Raw genomic sequence first — 20,274 nt, forward strand, 5'->3', positions numbered from 1 at the left:
TGGCTTACAAAGATGAATATTAAGACAGTCCCTGCCCTCGGGCTTACAATCTAAAAGACACAACACAAAAGGAAAAGGGATTGGGAGGAAGGAGGGGAAGGAAAGCAAATACACCAATGACTGATGTATAGGACCAGGTTGGTTTCCCCCATGTGATGATGTTCATCCTGGGAGGCAGGAGGTGCAGCCCCCCAGTGGCCCTCGGTTCTCTAGCCGACGGATGAGGCCAGAGTCTGCAGTCCCAAGGAACGTCCTTTTCCTTTGTACTTGCATCCATCTCGAATTCTGCTTACTCATTGTCATAGTTCTCTCCTAGTTACGCCTGGCCCAGCTGGCTCGAGAAGATGCTGAAAGGGAAGTAAAGGAAAAGGAAGAAACCCGCCGGAAGAAGGAGTTGTTGCAGAAAATGGAGAAGGCCCGAAATGAACCCGTGAATGACTCCGACATGGTGGACAAAATGTTTGGATTTCTGGGAACAACCGCTTCTTTGCCTGGCCAAGAAGGACAGGCTCCTAATGGTTTTGAGGTAACAGAAAGAAAAAAGTTTCACCACATTTCATATAAATTATATAATGGTTCTACTGCCATATCTAGTAAGAATAGACAACTGAAACTACAAAGGAAAGAATGTACCTATCAGGAGCGCCCTAGCGGCCTCTTTCAGTATACTCCAATAGCCAACTCAAGACACAGATGAAAGGATTCTTTTCAGAGCTTTAATCCTTTTACAACTTAATGACTCTTTCAGATGCTAATCACCAGCGACTAAGCAATGAACAGCAGAGTAGCCTATGCTCCAGGTAGGCAGTTGGTCCCCGTTTGAAGGAGAATCACTTGAAGACCCTGAACTTATGGGCCAGGGAGAGATCCTCCCTCTTTCCCTTGGGTCCATGGGACGCGGCCGTTGCTTGCACACCAAATGGGCGCTACGCCTCCTTTCCGCACCCTCCATCACTCATCGCTCCCTGCATTTGCGTCGAGCATCCAGCAAGCCCCCCTCCCGCACTTGCTCACTGCCAGGGTCACTATCTATCTCAGGAATGCTGGCAGGAGGAATCTCTGCCAGCTGCTGTGCCTGTGAGGGATGAACGGGCTCCTCTCCCACAGATTGCTGATCCTCCTCAGAATCAGAACTTCTCTGGGGTTCTATCGGCTCAGTTTCCACCCTGACAGTACTTCTTAATCTGAGCATCTTCTTCTAGCCTTAGATGATGTCCTCCTGACTCACTGTTGATATGTAGTGATGGGTGGACTTTTGAATTAAATTCAGGAGCAAAACCTGACAAGACATCCAGCCCTAAAGAAGAAATGGACATGACAACTAGTGATGCAGGCAAAACTCAAAATTGCATAGCTCATAAGTCGAATTTCCCATGTTTGTAATGCTTGTATGTGCACTGAGCTTGGATGGTTATTGAACGTCATCATTCAAATCAAGAGTGATTATGAGCATGACTTTTTTTTCTCAGTCCTTTCAGCCAGAAAGGAGCTTTTCTAAAGTTTTTACTACTTTAGAAAACCTCCTTTCGTGCTTGTAGCAGGACAGTTGTCTCTTTTTCAAAAGGAAAACATCATTTCAGCCCGATGGACACTTCCTGGAATGGTCATGTGATCAGCCCGTGTGACGCACCCTGGTGTGGTCACATGACCATATCAGGAAGTGCTGCCACACTGAAACACTGAAGACAGCAGTGTTTGCTGGGTGTTTCAAGGAAGAGGAGGTTGGGAGGGAGCAATGCAGCCTGGCTGGCAGGCAAGGAGGAGACTTGTGCTTCTGTAGCAGTTCATACAGGGCCAGTCCTACTATTAGGCAGGGTGAGGCAGTCACCGCAGGCAGCAGATCATAGGAGGCAGGAGCAAGGTGTTCAAGGAGAGAACTATGTGCCTTGCAGCCTACTCTGTGCCCAGTAAGTTGGCCTGGTGCCTTCAAGTTCAGTGGAGAACGTTGTCCCATCATTAGTGTTGCAGACAGATTCATCTATCAGTCCAGTCAGCTTTTGTACATGGAATGGGAGGGGGTGCCATGTTGTCCTTTGCCTCAAGTAGCAAAATATGTTGGGCCGGCCCTGAGTTCATATATACAAAACAAGAATTTGGAATAATGGAGAATTTCATCCAAGACTGGACAGAAGAATTTTGAACCTGGAGAGCAAATTACAGTTTCTGTTGGGGTAAATTTGCCCATCACTAATGAGAAATCCAAAAATGAATCACATTAACTCTCTGTTGGTTCTTCTCCAGGATCTTGAGAGGGCTCAAAAGGAGCTGGAGGAAGATGACTTGGATACAGCCTTGCCCTTGCCCGAGGAAGAGGAGGAGGACCTCTCAGAGTACAAATTTGCGAAGTTTGCTGCCACGTACTTCCAGGGTACGACCACACACACGTACATACGCCGGCCTCTCAAGCAGCCGCTCCTGCACCATGAGGATGAAGGAGACCAGCTGGTGAGTCTGTATGAACAACTTGGGAGAAGAGCAGTCATGGTTGTGTGAACTGACCCCAAGGATCTTAGCTGGTTCTGAGGGCTGACAATTGACTAGGAAACCTTTAGGAAACTCTCTATAAATCTGTCATTCATTTATATTATGCCCTTCCTCCAAGGGGCTTATGGCAGCATACATGGCCCTCCTCCCCACCCCTCACCCATTTTTTATTCTCACAACAACCCTGTGAAGTTGACTAAGAGATAGTGATTAGCTCAAGGTCACCCATTGAGCTTCATGGGTGAACAGGGATTTGAACCATGATCTCCTTGGTCCTAGTCCAACACACTTATGATCAGACCAATTTGGCTCTCAATAAGTGCTTCTTAGTGCTTCTTTTGTTGCCATAGCAACCAAGGGCCCTGCCCATCTCAGGTGTGAGAGGCAGGGGCAAGACTGATAGTAGAGCCAATGTTTGATTCACAGTTTATTATTTAATACCAGAAGGAATAGCTATTTATGGTATTCCCATTGTACCTCGCCATAGTAACATACTGTGGCTATAATCAAACACTCCCTTCCGTCACATTGAGAACAGTTGCAGTGTGGTTGTTGTTGTTTATTCAGTCAGTCGCTTCCGACTCTTCGTGACGTTATGGACCAGCCCACGCCAGAGCTTCCTGTTGGCCGTCACCACCCCCAGTTCCCCCAAGGTCGAGCCCGTCACCTCCAGAATATCATCCATCCACCTTGCCCTTGGTCGGCCCCTCTTCCTTTTGCCTTCCACCTTCCCTAGCAGCAGTGTGGACAGTGATAAGACCGCTCTTAAAGAAGCCCTCCTTGGATCCTCAAGTTCTGAACAACTTTCGCCCAGTCTCAAATCTGCCATTTTTGGGCAAGGTGATTGAGCGGGTGGTGGCGATACAGTTGAAGGCACACTTGGAAGAAACTGATTATCTAGACCCATTTCAGTCGGGCTTCAGGCTTGGGCATGGGACAGAAACAGCCTTGGTCGCCTTGGTGGATGATATGAGGAGGGCTCTGGATAGGGGTGAATGCTCCTTCCTTGTTCTCCTCGACCTCTCAGCGGCTTTTGATACCATTGACCACGGTATCCTCCTGGACTGCCTGGAGGGGTTGGGCATTGGAGACACCGTATTGCGGTGGTTCCGGTCCTTCCTCTCCAGCAGGTACCAGAGGGTAGCACTGGGAGAGGAGGTTTCAGACCCGTGGCCACTCACTTGTGGGGTGCCACAGGGTTCCGTCCTCTCCCCAATGCTATTTAACATCTATGTGAAGCCTCTGGGGGCTATCATCAGGAGGTTTGGGGTGCGGTGTCATCAATATGCGGATAACACACAGCTCTACCTCTCGTTCAAATCTTCACCAAGGTTGGCCATAGAATCCCTGTCCAAATATCTGGAGACGGTGAGTGGCTGGATGGGGAGGAATAAGCTGAAGCTGAACCCTGACAAGACTGAGGTACTTTTGGTGGGAGACAAGAGGAGGCTGGGGATGTTGACCTGGTGTTGAATGGGGTACGGCTACCCTTGAAAGACCAGGTCCGCAGCCTGGGGGTCATTTTGGACTCCCAGCTGTCCCAGGCTCAGGTGTCAGCTGTGAGCCGGACAGCGCTGTATCAACTCCATCTGATACAGCGGCTGCGCCCCTTCCTTCCCGACCATCTGCTCCCATTGGTAGTACATGCCCTGGTCTCCTCTCGTTTAGACTACTGTAATGCGCTCTACGTGGGGTTACCCTTGAAGACGGTTCAGAAGCTGCAGCTGGTACAGAACGTGGCGGCTCGCCTGATTAAAGGCAGCCGCTGGCGAGATCAGATCACTCCAGTGCTGAAGGAGTTGCACTGGTTACCAGTTGTTTTCCGGGCCAAATTCAAGGTGTTGGGTTTGACCTTTAAAACCCTATATGGTTCCAGCCCAGCTTATCTTAAGGAGCGCCTCCAGCAATACCAGACAGGCCGCTTAACAAGATCAGCCTCGGATGGCCTTCTCTCTGTCCCATCAGCCAGGACAGCTAGACTGGTGGGGACGAGGGAGAGGCCCTTTTCTGTGGTGGCCCCACTCTATGGAACTCCCTCCCTAAGGAACTCCGCCATGCCCCCTCTTTAATGAGCTTCCGCCGTGCATTAAAAACATGGTTGCTCAGGCAGGCATTTGGGGTGGGTTAGGGTATTTTAGAAAACGTTTTTATTGTAGAATTTTATTGTTTTAAACTGTTTCATTATACGCTGTACATCGCCCAGAGTGGCTGGGTGACCAGCCAGATGGGTGATTAATAAATTTAATAATAAATAAATAAATACAGTGTCATTATATGGTTTAGTGACTAGGTGGCACTGGATGTAGCTGTGTCTGGGTGGAGTCAGGACTTCCTCATGGCTGTTCTATCCTTATTTAAGAGAGAGAATAAAGTCCTTGTCTAAGTTTTTTCTGTTTGGTGTATCCTCAAAGACACTTGGTACTTAAAATTTACTTTTGAAACAAAAATAGGCTGCTCTTGCGGTGTGGATTACTGTCCTTCGCTTCATGGGGGACCTTCCTGAACCCAAATATCACACAGCAATGAGCGATGGGAGTGAGAAGATCCCAGTGATGACCAAAATTTATGAGACTCTGGGAAAGAAGACATACAAAAAGGAACTTCAAGCCCTACAAAGTGAAGGAGAGGTAAGAGTCAGAATGTGCTTGTCCAGTGATTACTGTAAATGAATGAAATGAATAAACATAAATATAAATAAAATTATAGTGCAAGCCTATGCATGTCTACTCAAAAGTAAGCCACATTGAGTTCACTTACTTACTCCTACGTAGGGATGTGGGAGAAAGCTGCAATGGAAACAAATAAGTTCAGATTTTCATGAATTCGACCCATGGATTCCGCAGCAGACTGGCTTCTCCCCCGTGCAGCGGATTCCACAGACTTGCAAATTTTGTCATAGAAAAATACACAAAATTAAAAATAAAACCAGCCAAAATGCGCATTTCTCCCATAGGCTAAAGTGTGAAAATGTGCATGGGGGGGGAATTTTCACACTTGCAAATTTGCACAAATGAGCATTTGCACAAATGCGAATGTGTACAAATTTGGAAACAACGAAAATCCGATTCCGTCAATGGGTGGATGATGGCTACAAACAGTGCAGCTGCAGACACAGCTACAAACAGTGCCTGACAATCCACAAAACACAGACGGAATGGATGTTACAGTATCTGCACACCCCTACTCCTACGTAAGTATCCATAGTGTTAACAATCGTCATCTGGTAGACTTTGAGATACCGCAAGACTCTTTGCTGTTATTAGGGCGAGTTTTAGCTCATGAATTGCAAGTTTAGATCCCACTTTTGGTTAGAGTTTTATTTCGTGTTACTGATTTTTTCTATGATGATGTTTTGCATGTATTTTTTAGAATGTTCTTTGCATTCTCGTTGGGATCCAATGTACAGATATATCACAAGCTTAGGGGTGCTTTGGCTGTCTGGTGCCAACATTTGCATCTGAACAGCAAAACCTTATTGGTACAGTTCTATGACACCAGAGTTTAAAAGTTTGAAGCCCTTGAACTTTTCTCCATGTTCCTTGTCAAAGTAACTCTTTCAGACAGGTGGTAGAGATGAGCACAGGGACAAACATGCTTTGAACTGGCTTTGCTGCTTCAGATAGGGGGCTGCTTCACCTTCAGACAAGACATGCTTCAACTCAGACCCGAGGAAGGGCCTCGCTTCCATTTTCCCAAGCTTCAGATTTCCCCCTCCTATGCAAGTCAATGGAGAACTTGCTGTCTCCAATCTCCATTGACCTGCATAGGAATGAAAGACAGGCTGCACCTCTGAAAGCAGCTGGTGGCGCGGCCTGCCCACTTCCCTCCAAGGACCCTTAGGGCAACAGGATCCTTGCTGGCATGTGCACTTTACCACCTCCCAGTTATTTTTGGGAAAGCAGCCTTTATTTTCCTCTTATACAAGACACCGCACTGCCTGCTTTGACTTGCATGTACAGGCTCTGGTGGCCTGTACATCAAGGCAGCTGTCAAAGCCCCAGTACCAGGTTTCAGACCAGTCCCTGCTCACTGACAGTGTCAGGGCACCTACCAAAGCAGGTGCAACGTTTCCAAATCACCCTGCTTCACTTCAAAATGCTCTAGAGCAGGCCTACGTTGCTTCAGAGGATGTCTGAATGTCTCCAAAGCGCCAGTCTAATATTTGGGCTTTCTCCATAGCAGATGCATGCCCAAGGAGGTGGTACCTCCATTTCACAGATCAGGAAGTGAGGCTGGATAAAATGACTTACCCAAAATGTACGAGGGGCCTTGGGAAAATCACTTTCTGAATTCTCACTTCCCAAACAGTACAATGGAAAGGCCACTTCCCAAACCAGGTTAGCATGACTCAAACATGGATCTCCCAAATCCTAAAAGATGGCACTGTGTCCAGCGTACAGGATCAGTCCTTCTGAAATGAGCCCGTTTATCTTGCCTTCATAGAGCGCGCACATTGACAGCCACAAGAAGAACAGTGTGCGGCACAAACTGGTCTCCTTGACGCTCAAGAAGAAATCCAAGCTAACCGAAGAGGTGAGCAGGAGTTCTTTGCAGCTTGGGCACTGAGAGTCCACTGTTAGCAGGCCCAGCACCAGCACTTTGGGCAACTGCCAAGCCCCACCAGCACTGCCACCTGCCCTGGCCCCCCATACCAGGTGGCTGAGTCCGGGAAGGAGCATTGCTCAAGCATAGTTTCGTTTGTAAAAATCTTTCAGTAAATTAGTATAAATGAAGTATTATCTGGAGCTATCTTGTTGTCTAGCATGGTTCCAAATTCATTGGAAATGTACAGGAGGAGCAAAATATCCATCCACAGAGGCCTGGCTTGGATGGCTGAGGTGTTGTGCATGTGGACAGGGGATGGGGGAATGAATAATGCCACATCCTCACATCTCACAAATTGGCCCTCCATTTGGCTAGGTGACCAAGCGTCTTCACGATGGCGAGTCTACTGTCCAAGGCAACAGCATGCTTGAAGACCGACCAACCTCCAACCTGGAAAAGCTCCATTTCATTATTGGCAATGGCATCCTCAGGCCAGCATTAAGGTTAGATAGTAGTATGAAAAGAAGAAATATTCTGCATGGCCATTTTATTTACTTACTTACTTACTTATTTACTTACAACATTTATATACCACTCCACATCTAATCAGATTCTGGAGCAGTGAACAATAAAGATAAAAGGAATAAAACACAATATTAACAGTTATTTTAAAAACAGCATACCAATAAAAACCATGGTTGGTTAAATGGGAAAAGCTTGTTGAAATAAAAATGTCTTCAGCAGGCACGAGAAACAAAACAGTGCTGGTGCCTGTCTGATTCCAGAGGCAGGGAGCTCCACAGAGAGGGAACCCCCACACTGGCGGCTCCACTCCAGGTGGATTCCAACTGGACTGTAAGGCCATGCTCATTTATATCTGAGCAATCACACTATTCCCTTTTAAATCCACATTTTGGTAGACTATTACACCAGAATGAATTTCTTTCTTTACTGTTGTTTATAACCTCTGGGCCCAATTCAAAGTAGGGATTCCGTTGCTGGGAAATGCAGATCGTTTTTTACTCAACAGAGTTCCGCGGCATGTACAACTCAATTTGCATTTGTGAGCCAAGCTCTGGGCTTTCCCCTGAACTCCAGGAACTTTTCTGTGCATGTTTTTCACAGGTTTTGCAATTTGTGAAAATTTCCGAGTAATTTGCACAAATTCAGCCATAGGTTCCACAAATTTGGCCATAAATTCCACAAATTCAGGGATAAATTCCACAAATTCGGCTGTAATTTGCACATGTTGCTCAAACATTTGCCCATCCTCTCTCTCTGGGCCAGAGGTTGCAAACAGACAACCACAGTACCTGCTCCTCCTCCTCCTCTTCCTCCTTGCTTCTCTCTCACCTGCTGTCCCCCTCTGGCTACCCCTGGAACAACTGGTAATGGTGAGGACGAACAGCACCAAGGACTTGGGGGCTCGACTGCTAGTGGGCTCTTAGTTGGTGTGTGGCCTCAGGAGGTACATGACCATGCTAACCCCTGGTGCCAGCCTTGCCCCCTTCCCATTCACCTTATTGTAACCCAAGGTGCCCCCATTCTAGCTCCAGGCCCGTTAGCTGCATTCCCTGAAGAGGGCACCAGGACTCAAAGTGAGGAGCAGGAATAGAAAGGGAGACTCTGGTCTGGTTTGCATGTAATGACAAGCTAGTATGGGTTAATTTCCCTTGTGGCGGTGTTGGCCACCATTTTTAAAATGAAGCTGCAGTGGGGGCACACCATGGGTTGTCATTGTGTGCGAATTCAGCCAGAGTGGGTTGTTGGGGTGGTTAATAAGCCATCCAGAGCCCATGGCCTGCATTAGTGTTGTGGGTGGTTTGTTAACCACCCCAACAACTCACCCTGGCCGGGTTCACTCATAACAACAACAAGCCGTGGCATGTCTCCCTCTGCGGCTTCGATTTTTGAAATGGTGGCCAGCATGCAACAACAAGCCCCGTGGGGAAGTCCACCTGCCGTAGCTTGTCGTTATGTGTGAACCGGTTCTCTCTGTTTGTCTCTTAGGGGAGAGCAACAGCAACCTCTAAGGCTGGGTGAAGTCTACCGGGTGCTGCGCATATTCATGCAATGGTGGTTGGAGATCACTCCATAGGAAGTTGGTTTTGGGAGTGGAGAAGAGGGAATCTACTTTGAAATCTGTTCCCTTCTTCCTTCAGCTGGTGCAGGAAGTCATGAACTTACTTTTCTTAACCTGTTTATTATTTCTTTATTATATTTTAAATCCGCCCAATAGCTGATGTTCGCCATCGCACACACCCCACTTCCCCAAATGGCAAGATGTTCCAAGGGAGCATTACTTTGCTTTGGTTTCCTTTGGATGAGAGCTTACTGGAGACCTATGGCATTTCTTATGTGCTTCATTTACAAATATACAAGCAGAGCCTAAGTAGTGGCAAACAGCATATGCTCTCCTACAAGGCAGCAGAAATGCTGGCCCACATCAGGTCCCCAGGGGGAGACATCTGTACCCTGCCCTTCCCCTAAGGAACAGAAGGCAGTGTACATGGAGGTTTTCACTATTTGATCCTCACAACAACCCTGCAAGGTGGGTTAGGTTAAGAGATATTCCACCCACTGTACTGCACTGTCTCTGCCTATGCATTGGCATGTCTGCACAGGTGTTACTTTGCCTATCTTGCAAATGGATCCTGTGAGGAGGTGAACCTGGGAGTTTTAATCCAAATGGACCATTTTTCTCCTGCCAGAGATGAAATTTATTGTCAGATCTGCAAACAGCTGACCCAAAACCCTTCCAAAAGCAGCCACGCCAGAGGGTGGATCCTCGCGTCCTTATGTGTCGGATGCTTCGCCCCTTCAGAAAAGTTTGTCAAGGTAAAAGGAGGGAGTTGATGAACCGTCCCCTTGGGATCTGTCTCTAGAGAGGAGGTGCCAGTCATGTTCTTGGAAATTAAAGGTCGTGGCCAAGAGATTCTCACTGCAGCATTCTGTCTTGACAATAGTATTTAAGGAACTTCATCAATGGAGGCCCTCCAGGTTATGCTCCTTATTGCGAAGAGAGGCTGCGGAGGACATTTGCCAATGGGACCCGGACTCAGCCACCAAGCTGGCTAGAACTTCAGGTAAAAACAGAAGTGAACATCACCCAAGATGCCATTCTGACACATGATTTGGGGGCTGAATGCTCCCATGTTGCAACACTCTTATAGGGAGTGACGATAGCTCAGTGGTAGAGCACATGCTTTGCATGTAGAAGGTCCCAGGTTCAATCCCCAGGATTTACAGCTTGTTTGGTTTCTTTAAAGAAAAGGACCAGGTAGCAGGTAATAGGAAAAACTTTCTCTCTACCTTAGACCCTAGAAAGCAGGTGGCAGTCAATGGACACTGGGCTAGATGGACAAAGAGCCCGACATGACCCTACCCACTCATCCTTTGGTGACCTGCAGTCCCAGCATGTGTTGGAGAATTAACAATGTTGACACTACAGCTGTGTGCAAATGGTCTCTTGAAATTCTCCACCTTACTTGTGGGCAGAGAAATTTGGGAGGCAATTTCACCAAATTTCTTCAGGGGGAGGAGAAATTCTCAGCAGTTTCTCCCAGGTAGGACTCCCCATTGGCAGGGCTTGCAGCACAGCTTCTTTCTTTTGGGGTAGGGGTTTTGGCGGTCTTCATGCTGCAGCAGCAACAACTGTCTTGGCAGGCTGGCCCCCAGTTTGCATCCACCTCAATGCAGGTGGGGGCAGTGTGGTGTCCAGCTCCAGGGATGAGGTGGAGTTAGTGCTCCGCCAAAATCTGTCCTCCAATTTTCTGAAAGTTTTCTCCCCCCATGAAAGAGGCTTCCATTGTTCTGCCCCATTTAGGATGCTTTAGAATGTATTTTTGTGGTGTTTTTGAGCTTACCTAATCACAGCCAGCCTCCCAGGCTGCCTGCACGTCCTGATCTCAAAAAGTCCAATGGGAGGAATTACCTCACGGTGCCTTAAACTGGGCCTTAATTGAAGTGCATGAAGCTGACAAGGCTACAGGCTGCCAGGGAGATGATTGTACAATGAAAAACAGGGCACTTGTTCTCACTCTTTGGCCACCTAAGTAAGGGAAGCCCAGGAAACCCAAACCCAACCCATGAGAATTTCTCCAAAATTTCTTCACTATTAAACTTCTTTTCGAAAGCAATTTCTCTTCTGTCAGATTGAATGAGAATGGTTAGAAAAAATGTGGGATAAATTTTCAGCACAGCACTAGTTGACACTCGGTGTCAGGCCACTTAGAAGAAGAGGAGGCAAGAGTCCCTGGGACCAGCTGGAGGGGAATCAGGCAGGCGAGAACAATACTGACCAGGGCTGGGGTCAAGGGTAGGTATGTGTCAGGATTGATTCTGAGCTCAGGGAGATAGTCAGCAGCTCAGATTCAGAAGAGGAGCAGCCAGAACCAGGGGAGGCATTTTCACAGGCCAGTTCAGATATGGGTAGGTGTGCTTCTCAGGGTACCAGCTCCCAGATGGCCGGGCCTGACGCTTCCCCCTCACCCCCCTCTGTGAGAAGCAGTGAGCAGGAGGAAGAGGGGCTTGAGGACTGTGACCTAAGGGACGCCAGGCGGAGGTGCAGAGGTAAGAGGGAAACGTCAGGGGCGGAGCTTAGATGTTCAAACCGGTTAGCAATGCGTGAGAGGCTACGCAGGGGAGCAGCAGGCGAGGGGCAGGACCTCCCTCCCTAAGTTAGCCTAGCCAGACAACCGCCCTTTCAAGCTGCGGGCAACTTTCGTTTATTCCCATTTGAATCCCCTGGAGGCATTCCTTTGTAGCCAGAGAGTCTTCGAAGATTTGCATCTGTAATGAACCTGTGAATAATGAATTAAAGGCGTGAGACTGAAGCCTCTCCTTTTGTGTGTGTGTGAGTGTTTGGGGAAGGAGGGAGTTCAAGAGAACCCTGACAGTATGGATGGGCACCTGCCAAGGGCCCACACCCCAGCAGGGGCCCCCTGAAAAGAGCTGCCCAGAGTTCCTCCTCCTTTCCACCTTTTATTCTGACCCAGACAATGGTGGTGATGAGGAGAAGGAGCAGTAGACGCCACTGCCTACTTATTCACTGGCAGGCAAGCTTGCCTGGCAGGCAAGCGAGGGTTAGCAATGATGAGAAAGAGGATGAGGAGCCGTAGAAGCTTCTCACCAATGGTGGTGAGAAGGTAGACTCATTGAGGGAAGGGGCCCACTGAGGATGTCTTGCTCAACAGCCCTCAGAAACCTGAAGCTGACACTGATTTGCCTAGGCAAATCCCAAACCTGGCCTGGAAGCTTTTATAGTCCTACTGGGTCAGGGGAAACCAATGAGCTGCCAGAAAGGTGGGGTCATCCTGGAGGACATCTTAGCTCTTGGGAATCTGTCAATTTACAATCCTACATGGCTACCACAAGGGGCAGCAGAGAACAAATCTAGACGCTCCCAGTTCCAGTATATCTTAACAATTAATGAGTCCACGCAACTCTCCCACAAAATCATCCGGTGGTGGCTTCACCATGATATCATCACAGCACAATGGCTATACACCCCTCACTCAGGGGGTGAACTGCCAATAGTAGACCTGTGAGTGAACACAAGGCACTCTACAAGGGGACATATCTGAGATCAGGAAGTTCACGTTTCTAAAACGTCTGTTGTCATTTATTCCCATGAACCTAGATTTTTACCCTGATTTCAGGTTGCAGCCTGAAACAGTCAGCAGCAATGCTTGCTACAACAGCAAGCACAGAGGGAGAATTCAGTAGAGGTTTTATATCTGCTTAGTCCTCCAGGGCCATCCCTCCTGCTAGCCAGGGGGAGGTGACTGATTCAGACAGCACCCTTTGGGTGACATGAAAGGGAGGCAAATTATTAGTTAGTTAATTTGTTACTGCTGCATTTTTACTCCCAGGGAAAGGGAGAGGTGGGTGTGGGATTTTCTACCACATGTGCCAAAATAACTTGGCTGGCTTTGGATACCTTGACTAGGAGGGATGAGGGGGCACCATTTGCTGCTCTGCCCCAGGCAGCAAAATGTCTTGATCTGGTCCTAAAGATCTCTGATTGTAATTTGTCATCGTTTCTAAACATTTATTTAATGGGTTTACTTTCCTGTTGCAGGCCACCAAATCTAAGAAACCCATCATGTTACCTGTTACATTTATGGATGGCACAACTAAGACCCTGTTGACAGACTCAGCAACAACAGCCAAAGAGCTCTGTAACTCCCTGGCTGACAAGATAAGCTTGAAGGATTACTTTGGTTTCTCGCTTTACATTGCTCTTTTCGACAAGGTAAGCCACAGGTGGGGGAACTAGTTGTGTTCCACGATGTTGCTTTTACTGCGTTACTAAAGGCACAGAGTAGTAGGCTGCAGTATTGCAACCGAAACTCTCCCCATGACCTGAGTTCAATCACAGCGGAAGCTGGGTCTTGGGTAGCTGGCTCAGGTCGACTCAGCCTTCCATCCTTCCGAGGTCGGTAAAATGAGTACCCAGCTTGCTGGGGGAAAGGTAGTCACGACCGGGGAAGGCAATGGCAAACCACCCCGCTATAGTCTGCCATGAAAACGCCAGCGCAAGCAGCGTCCCTCTAGGGGTCAGTAATGACTCGGTGCTTGCACAGGAGGAACCTTTCCTTTCCTTAAAGGCGCAATCCTATGCATGTTTAGAGAGAGAAAAGTCCTACAACTTCCAGCATTCCCCAGCAAGCACTGCTGGCTGGGGAATGCTGGGAGTTGTAGGACTTTTTTCTGCCTAAACATGCATAGGATTGCGTCCTTAGAGTAGTAAAACGTTTAGTTTAGATTCATAAATTTAGGCCCAAGAACTGAATTTAAGGGATGGGTAAAGTCACTGTAGCTCGCCCCGCACACCGCTCACCGGACCCTTGCCCATTGGCCAACCCTGTTCTCCACATGCGGCAAGCCACCAGGCAGTCCATGGATGCCTGGCAAGCAGTGCCCTATCCCTCACCAAGCAGCCATTTTGCAAAAGAATGGTGTCTCGGCCTTTCTTGTAACTCCCTATTTACAGAAATGGCAGCTGTAAAGCGGCCATTTACGCATGATTACAGGCGTAAGTGGTCCACTTACGCCCGTAATGTTGTGTAAATGGCTGCCTTATAGCTGCCATTTCCACAAATGGGATTTACGAAAAAGGCCGAGATGCCATTTTGCACAGAATGGCTGCTTCGCGGAGCAGCGGGGCCTGCCGCATTTGCCCAACTCAGTGTGTGCCGAGTCAGGCAAGCACGGCAGTCCACAGACTGGTGTCCAGGGGACCAAGCCGCAAGAAGTCACCAAGCTTTGAGCCCCAACTGGATGCCCGTGCAAACCCCAACCGGATTTGCCTTCAGGAGTTTTCTGTGTATGGTAGCCACTTACGAATTGCCAAAAAAGAAGAAATGCATCACCAAAAAAGGGGACATTTAAAAATAATTGCTAAAATTTAAATAGAATACTTGAGCCTAAGAACCAATTACGAGTAGCCAAAAAGTTGACCAGCTTATTCTCCCCTCCCCAGGTCTCTTCCCTTGGAAGTGGCAGCGACCATGTGATGGATGCCGTGTCTCAGTGTGAGCAATATGCCAAAGAGCAGGGGGCCCAGGAACGGAATGCCCCCTGGAGGCTTTTCTTCAGGAAGGAGATCTTCACACCCTGGCACAACCCAAACGAAGACAATGTGGCAACAAACCTCATTTATCAGCAGATAGTGAGGGGAGTGAAATTTGGGGAATACCGGTGTGATAAGGTAAGCTGCCAGCACATTGACTCCCCCATTCAAATTAGGGATAAGCTGAAACATGGGGTGATTTTTGTGAACACTTTCACCACTTGTGAAAAGTGCCCCACTTGGGCAATTTTTGATTCGTTTTTAAAGGGGGGGAAAGTGTTTCCCGCATTCAGAGTCTGGGCAGGAACTGTTGCCCTTCCTCCAAACTGGCTTCACATAGCCAAATCTGGCCATCTATGTGCCATCATGATGACTGTAAAAGCAGAAAGCATAATTTTGAGTAAAAGCAGAAAGCATAATTTTGCCACATGACAGATCTGCCTATGTTATTTTATTATATATCAAGGCAGTTTACAGAAACAAGACAAAATACAACATAAACAACATTTACATTTTAAAAAACCTGGGAAAATAAAAATATATATTTGCTTGCCACTGAAAATTGGGGATGGGGCAAATATAAGTTCAGTTCTCATTTTCGTGCAAACTTACCTAATTTCACACTTTTGAACTGCTGTGCAAAGGGAAACACAGTTCACTTTCAATTTGTATTTTTCTGAATTTTGAAATGGAGTTCTCCAATCTAAAAAAGCATACAAAAATGCATATATTAGGGAAAATAACATTCAAAAATGCATTATATTAGGAGAATTGGTTGCCAAAAATGTGTATATTAGGCAAAAATGCATATTTTGTGCAAAATATATGCAAAATTGCATATATTAAGAGAAATGTGGGCAAAAATGTTTATGAACTTTCATGAAAACTTTTTTTAAAAGTCTCCAAGTTCAGGATGAACCTATCTTAAGACTGGAGGTATGATAAACTGAGGGAAACCAAAACTGACAGATTTGTCCATCCTCACTGTAAATATAGCAATATTGGTGCCAGGGAGCCTCTTTGGAAAGGGAATTCCGCCAACGGGTCACCACCACTGAGAAGGCCCTATCTCAGATGCAGGTGGAGGGACTTGGAGAGCCTCCGAAAGACAATTTCAACGCATGGCAAATTAGTATGACAGCAAGTTAGTGTGGGCAGTGCCGGCTCTAGGTTTTTGAGTGCCTTTGGGCAAGACACCCTTGATGGGCCCCCTCCCTCACCAGCTACTGTAGCTCCTCATCCTCTTTCTCATCACTGCTACCTTTGCTTGCTTGACAAGCACAACCAATAAGCAAGGAGGCCGTGGCATCTACTGCCTTCTTCTCACCACCACTGTTGTCTGGACCACAGCAAGAGGCAAGCGAACAAGCAGGTTGCAATAGGGAAGAGAACTAGTCCAGCAGGGTCTAATCAATAGTCTCCTGCTGGGGTGTGGGCCCTCGGCAGTTACCCAACCATGCCTACCCTTGATGCTGGCCCTGAATTCAGGGACAGAAGGCGTTTACTAGGAAGAATCAGGAGATAGATGCTTAACCCTTCCCCTGACCTCAAGATTCTCCCCTGCAACCCCCCATTTTTTTCTGATTGTCCCCCCACCCCAACCACCTTGGCATCGAGACTGGGGGGAAAAGTGCAGAGAAAACAGATTCCGGAGGTAGTATTTACACGGGGGAATCAGTAGGTGTGGGAAGTGTCAAGCATCCCTGACTGCCAATTCTTCCCTTGCAATTGTCCCTTCCAAATTTCCCTTCCCTCCCCCGCCCAACATGCAATTCATATTAACCAAACTCCTATCTGTTTGTTGGTATAACGTGAAACAGGGGCAGTATATCCTACTCATTTTATTTTCTGCCAAACAAGGCAGGCTGTTTCGTGCCACAATAACACTGGACAGAAACTGAAAGGAACTGGAAAGAAAAGTCTAAATGTGGAGTTCTTGGAAGATAAGGCTATTACTGGCTACCAGTCCTGATGGCTATATGCTACCTCCAGTATCAGAGGCATATGCTTATGTACACCAGTTCCTGGGGAACATGGATGGGAGGGTGCTGTTGCACTTGTGTCCTCCATGTGGACTTCTCATGGGCATCTGCTTAGACACTGTGTGAATAGAATGCTGGGAATAGAATGCCAAAGACGGACCTTTGGTCTGATCTAGCACTGCTCTTCTTATGTTCTTATATTCGTTTGTCTCACTCCAGCCCATAACAAAAAAGTGTAACCCCACAATGGTTAGATTACTACACTATAGCATCAATATTGCCTCAGTGTACTGTTAATTGTGGCCTGTCGTGGTCCCATGGGGGGCGGGTAACAGGTGTTCTTTTTTTAAAAGCTCCGTCCTGTGCTTTCTTTGTTCCATCCCTTTCCCCACAGGAAGAAGACTTGGCAGAACTGGCTTCCCAGCAATATTATGTGGATTATGGGTCTGAGATGATCTTGGAGAGGCTCCTGAACTTGATCCCCTCCTACATCCCAGACAGAGAGATCATGCCTTCAAAAACCATAGAGAAGTGGGCTCAGTTCATCATAGCTGCCCATAAAAAGGCAAGGAGTTGGGCTTTCTATTGCAACAAGGCTGCCAGAGTTTAGGAAAGGGCCAGGCAAGACACTCATTTCTTTCAAGGCAGGCAGCTGAATTTTGTTCAGGTCAAGGGCCAAATTCCATTTGAGGCCAAAACACCAGCAATACCGGCATATTTTAGCTTAAAGCTCTTACTGCCATTCTCCCATTAGGAGAAGCATTTCGGCCTTTTAGAATGAGCAAAAAAAAACCTACACAAAAGCAGAGGAAACCACCAAACAATTGATGGTCGGGGGAAAGGAGGTGGGACAAGGGGAAGGCGGTGTGGCCATCTGGGGAATCCTGGAGGGCCAAATTTGGCCCCCAATCTTGAGGTTCTACACCCCTGTTTTAAGGAGTGGCATATTGTGGCAAGAATTCTGTTCTCGTAAGCCTGGAATTTACTTTCATCCTATATACTAGTAACGAACTCATTGTCCAAGTATGGATCGTTATGCAGCCAAAACAGCACCATCCATGCACAAGAAGGGAGGTGTCAGGAGCCTTTGAGGAACTCCAAGTTTTGTGGAAGAGCAAAAAATCGTTTAAGCCCCCCTCCCCCTGCTCCAAGAGGGTGGGGTGGGTGGGATCCAAAGCATCTCAGTAAGGATTGAGCATGCCCTCTGGGCACGCTGGAAAATCACCAGAAAACTAGAGGGAAACGTAAGTGGGAGGATGCTGTTTGTTGGCTTCCTCAGGCACCTGGTTGACCACTGTGCAAACAGAATGCTTTGCTAGATAGGACTTTGGTCTGATCTAGCAGGGCTCTTCTTAGGTTTTTATCTTCTTTTTGTTCACTTTTGGGGGGTTGGGACAAGGCTTTTGACACTGAAGAGTCTTTAGAATGGGACAAGGCTCCCATTTTTATACTGCTGAAGAATGTAAACTACGCTGTCTGATCCACCCTGCAAAATGAAGATTTATCAATTTGGTATGGTGGAGGCTGGTGGCTCCGATGTCAGTGGGGCGGTAAATCCACTCCGGGCTTCAGTCAGAACCAGTCAGAACTCTAAAGGAGCTATCCAAGGTGCTTCCACACCTTGCATAGCTCCTTTAGAATTCTGCTTCAGACTGAAACCCATAGCAGATTCACTACCCTGCTGACATCAGAACCACCAACCTCCAATGATTTAGTATTTTCCCCACTTCAATTTCCTGCAGGGAATCTATACCCAGAAGAGAGCAGATCCCAAAAAAGTCAAGGAAGAAGTGGTGGATTTTGCCCGTTTCAAGTGGCCTTTGCTGTTCTCCAGGTTCTATGAAGCTTTCAAATTCTCAGGTAACCCAAGAAAGGAGGCCTTGCTGTATGCTGGAGTACTCACAGGGAGTACGGGCAGCAGTTGATGTTGGTGGAGAAGAGGATGATCTGTTAAGCCAGGGATGTAGAATTTATCCTTTTGTGATCTGGATTATCTCAATCAGAACCTGGTGGGATCTACACTGCAGCAGTGGGCATGGCCAGAACTAAAAGTGGGTGGAGTTAGGGATGTGACTGTTACCTTTGTTCAGTACACAGTGGGGTATCCAGGCATTTCTGTCCCCAATTTGTTCACGGTTCCCTCCAGCTTTTAGTTGGGAGACAGAACAGGAGGGAGCAAATAGTATCAATAACCTGGAGCAGTGTTGGTGGGGGGATGCAACCTGGAGAGAGAGGGACATGGCTTGGGGAGAGTCCAAGGTTCTGGACTGAGAGTCCAGGAGGTCCGCATTTGGCCCATAGTCCAGAGGTTCCCGACCCTTGTGTTAAGCCATGTCCTGCCTGTGGCCCAAACAACTGTACTTCTGGTATGTTCTAGTGACTAGGGTGTGTTTTGTATTCTCATCACCCCATTGCATTGGCTATAGGTCAGGACACCGGATGGAATATTTTTAGAATAAGAGGGAGGTTTGCAAAATGTCTTCTCCACATTCATTGCAGACATAACATTTTCTCACCCAGGACAAGTTTTGCAAATCTGATTCTGCACATTTCCAATGCAATTCATTTGAATGGGAGAAAATCAGTTATGGAGAGCATGTATTGGCCAGTGTCTATGACATTCTCAACACACTCACCAGTCCCTAGAGCAGTTTTGCACAATATGTTTAATGTTTGTGATTTCGAGGCGGGGGTAAAGTGAAGTATGGACATGGAAAGAATGAAAAGGTGACCTCCCTCACCAGATGTACATGGGTAGGTGCAAGACTGAGGGTCAGTCCAACATTTGCCTTTCCTGGAATGTATGTCTATAATGTAAGTTGCAAAGACAGACTCGTACTCAATATGACTGCTTCAAAAATCCTGTTCTTGTCTTCATTAATAGACTATTTCAGTAACAATGTGGAGACTTGCTTAATCTGACCTTAAAAATAAAATTACAAAGACGCCATTGCCAGAATCCAAGGAACTGATAGTTGGGAACACAGCTGGAACGTCATTTGTTTTTTGGGCTATAATTCTTCCCATGACCAAAGAGCCAAGCCATCATTCCTTTTGAAGAGTTGCTTGTTTCTTCAGCAGTGGGAAGAAACAACAAACAAAGCTCAGGATGCAGTTCTCTTGCATGCTTATGTGATTATTTTAATCACACTTCCTTTTAACCCCAGGTCCCAGCCTTCCCAAAAATGATGTGATTGTAGCTGTGAACTGGACAGGAGTGTACTTTGTGGATGAACAAGAACAGGTCCTTCTGGAACTTTCCTTTCCAGAGATCACTGCTGTCTCCAGCAGTAGGTAAGGCAGTAAAATGTCAGTGAATCAGTAAATAAATTTGGACAGAGTCATGCATTGTTTTAAAATGTGTAATCATCAGCTTTCGAGGGAACTGCTAACCCACCAACATAGTGCACTTCGCGATGTGTGAACCCACCCCCACCTGCTATCGGCAGGTGCCCGCTGAAGCACTGCCCCCATTCGAGCAGGCTGGGAAAGCTTGATCTCATGTGCACATATTTAAATATACGCTTTTTAAATTACTTCCTTTTTCTGTTAAAAAAAACCTCTGCAAAATGGTAGGCACTCGCAGACAGCTCTGGGTGAGTGAAGGGAGTGTTCGGGAGGGCACGAGCTGGGGCAAGCGAGGCCAGGGGCTCGGCGGGTGGGTCTGGGGGTTCCTGCAGAGGGGGA

General features: G+C 47.3%; 1 protein-coding gene across 2 annotated transcripts in view; it reads left to right on the top strand.

The window, feature by feature from the left end:
- MYO7A (myosin VIIA) overlaps positions 1–20,274 on the top strand; it is a 144,141-nt gene that overhangs the window by 87,469 nt on the left and 36,398 nt on the right. For both annotated transcript variants that reach the window (XM_084841598.1, XM_084841596.1), the window contains 12 exons: positions 317–526; positions 2,242–2,445; positions 4,935–5,111; positions 6,928–7,017; positions 7,405–7,532; positions 9,741–9,867; positions 9,996–10,115; positions 13,112–13,285; positions 14,516–14,743; positions 16,982–17,152; positions 18,330–18,447; positions 19,755–19,881. In XM_084841598.1, coding sequence (XP_084697724.1) covers positions 317–526; positions 2,242–2,445; positions 4,935–5,111; positions 6,928–7,017; positions 7,405–7,532; positions 9,741–9,867; positions 9,996–10,115; positions 13,112–13,285; positions 14,516–14,743; positions 16,982–17,152; positions 18,330–18,447; positions 19,755–19,881 — 1,874 coding nt within the window. The remainder of the gene's footprint in view (positions 1–316; positions 527–2,241; positions 2,446–4,934; positions 5,112–6,927; positions 7,018–7,404; positions 7,533–9,740; positions 9,868–9,995; positions 10,116–13,111; positions 13,286–14,515; positions 14,744–16,981; positions 17,153–18,329; positions 18,448–19,754; positions 19,882–20,274) is intronic.

The sequence above is a fragment of the Heloderma suspectum genome, chromosome 3 (assembly GCF_057233095.1).
Source record: "Heloderma suspectum isolate Gila_16-S chromosome 3, 16-S_ref, whole genome shotgun sequence".
NCBI classification, from domain to species: domain Eukaryota; kingdom Metazoa; phylum Chordata; class Lepidosauria; order Squamata; family Helodermatidae; genus Heloderma; species Heloderma suspectum.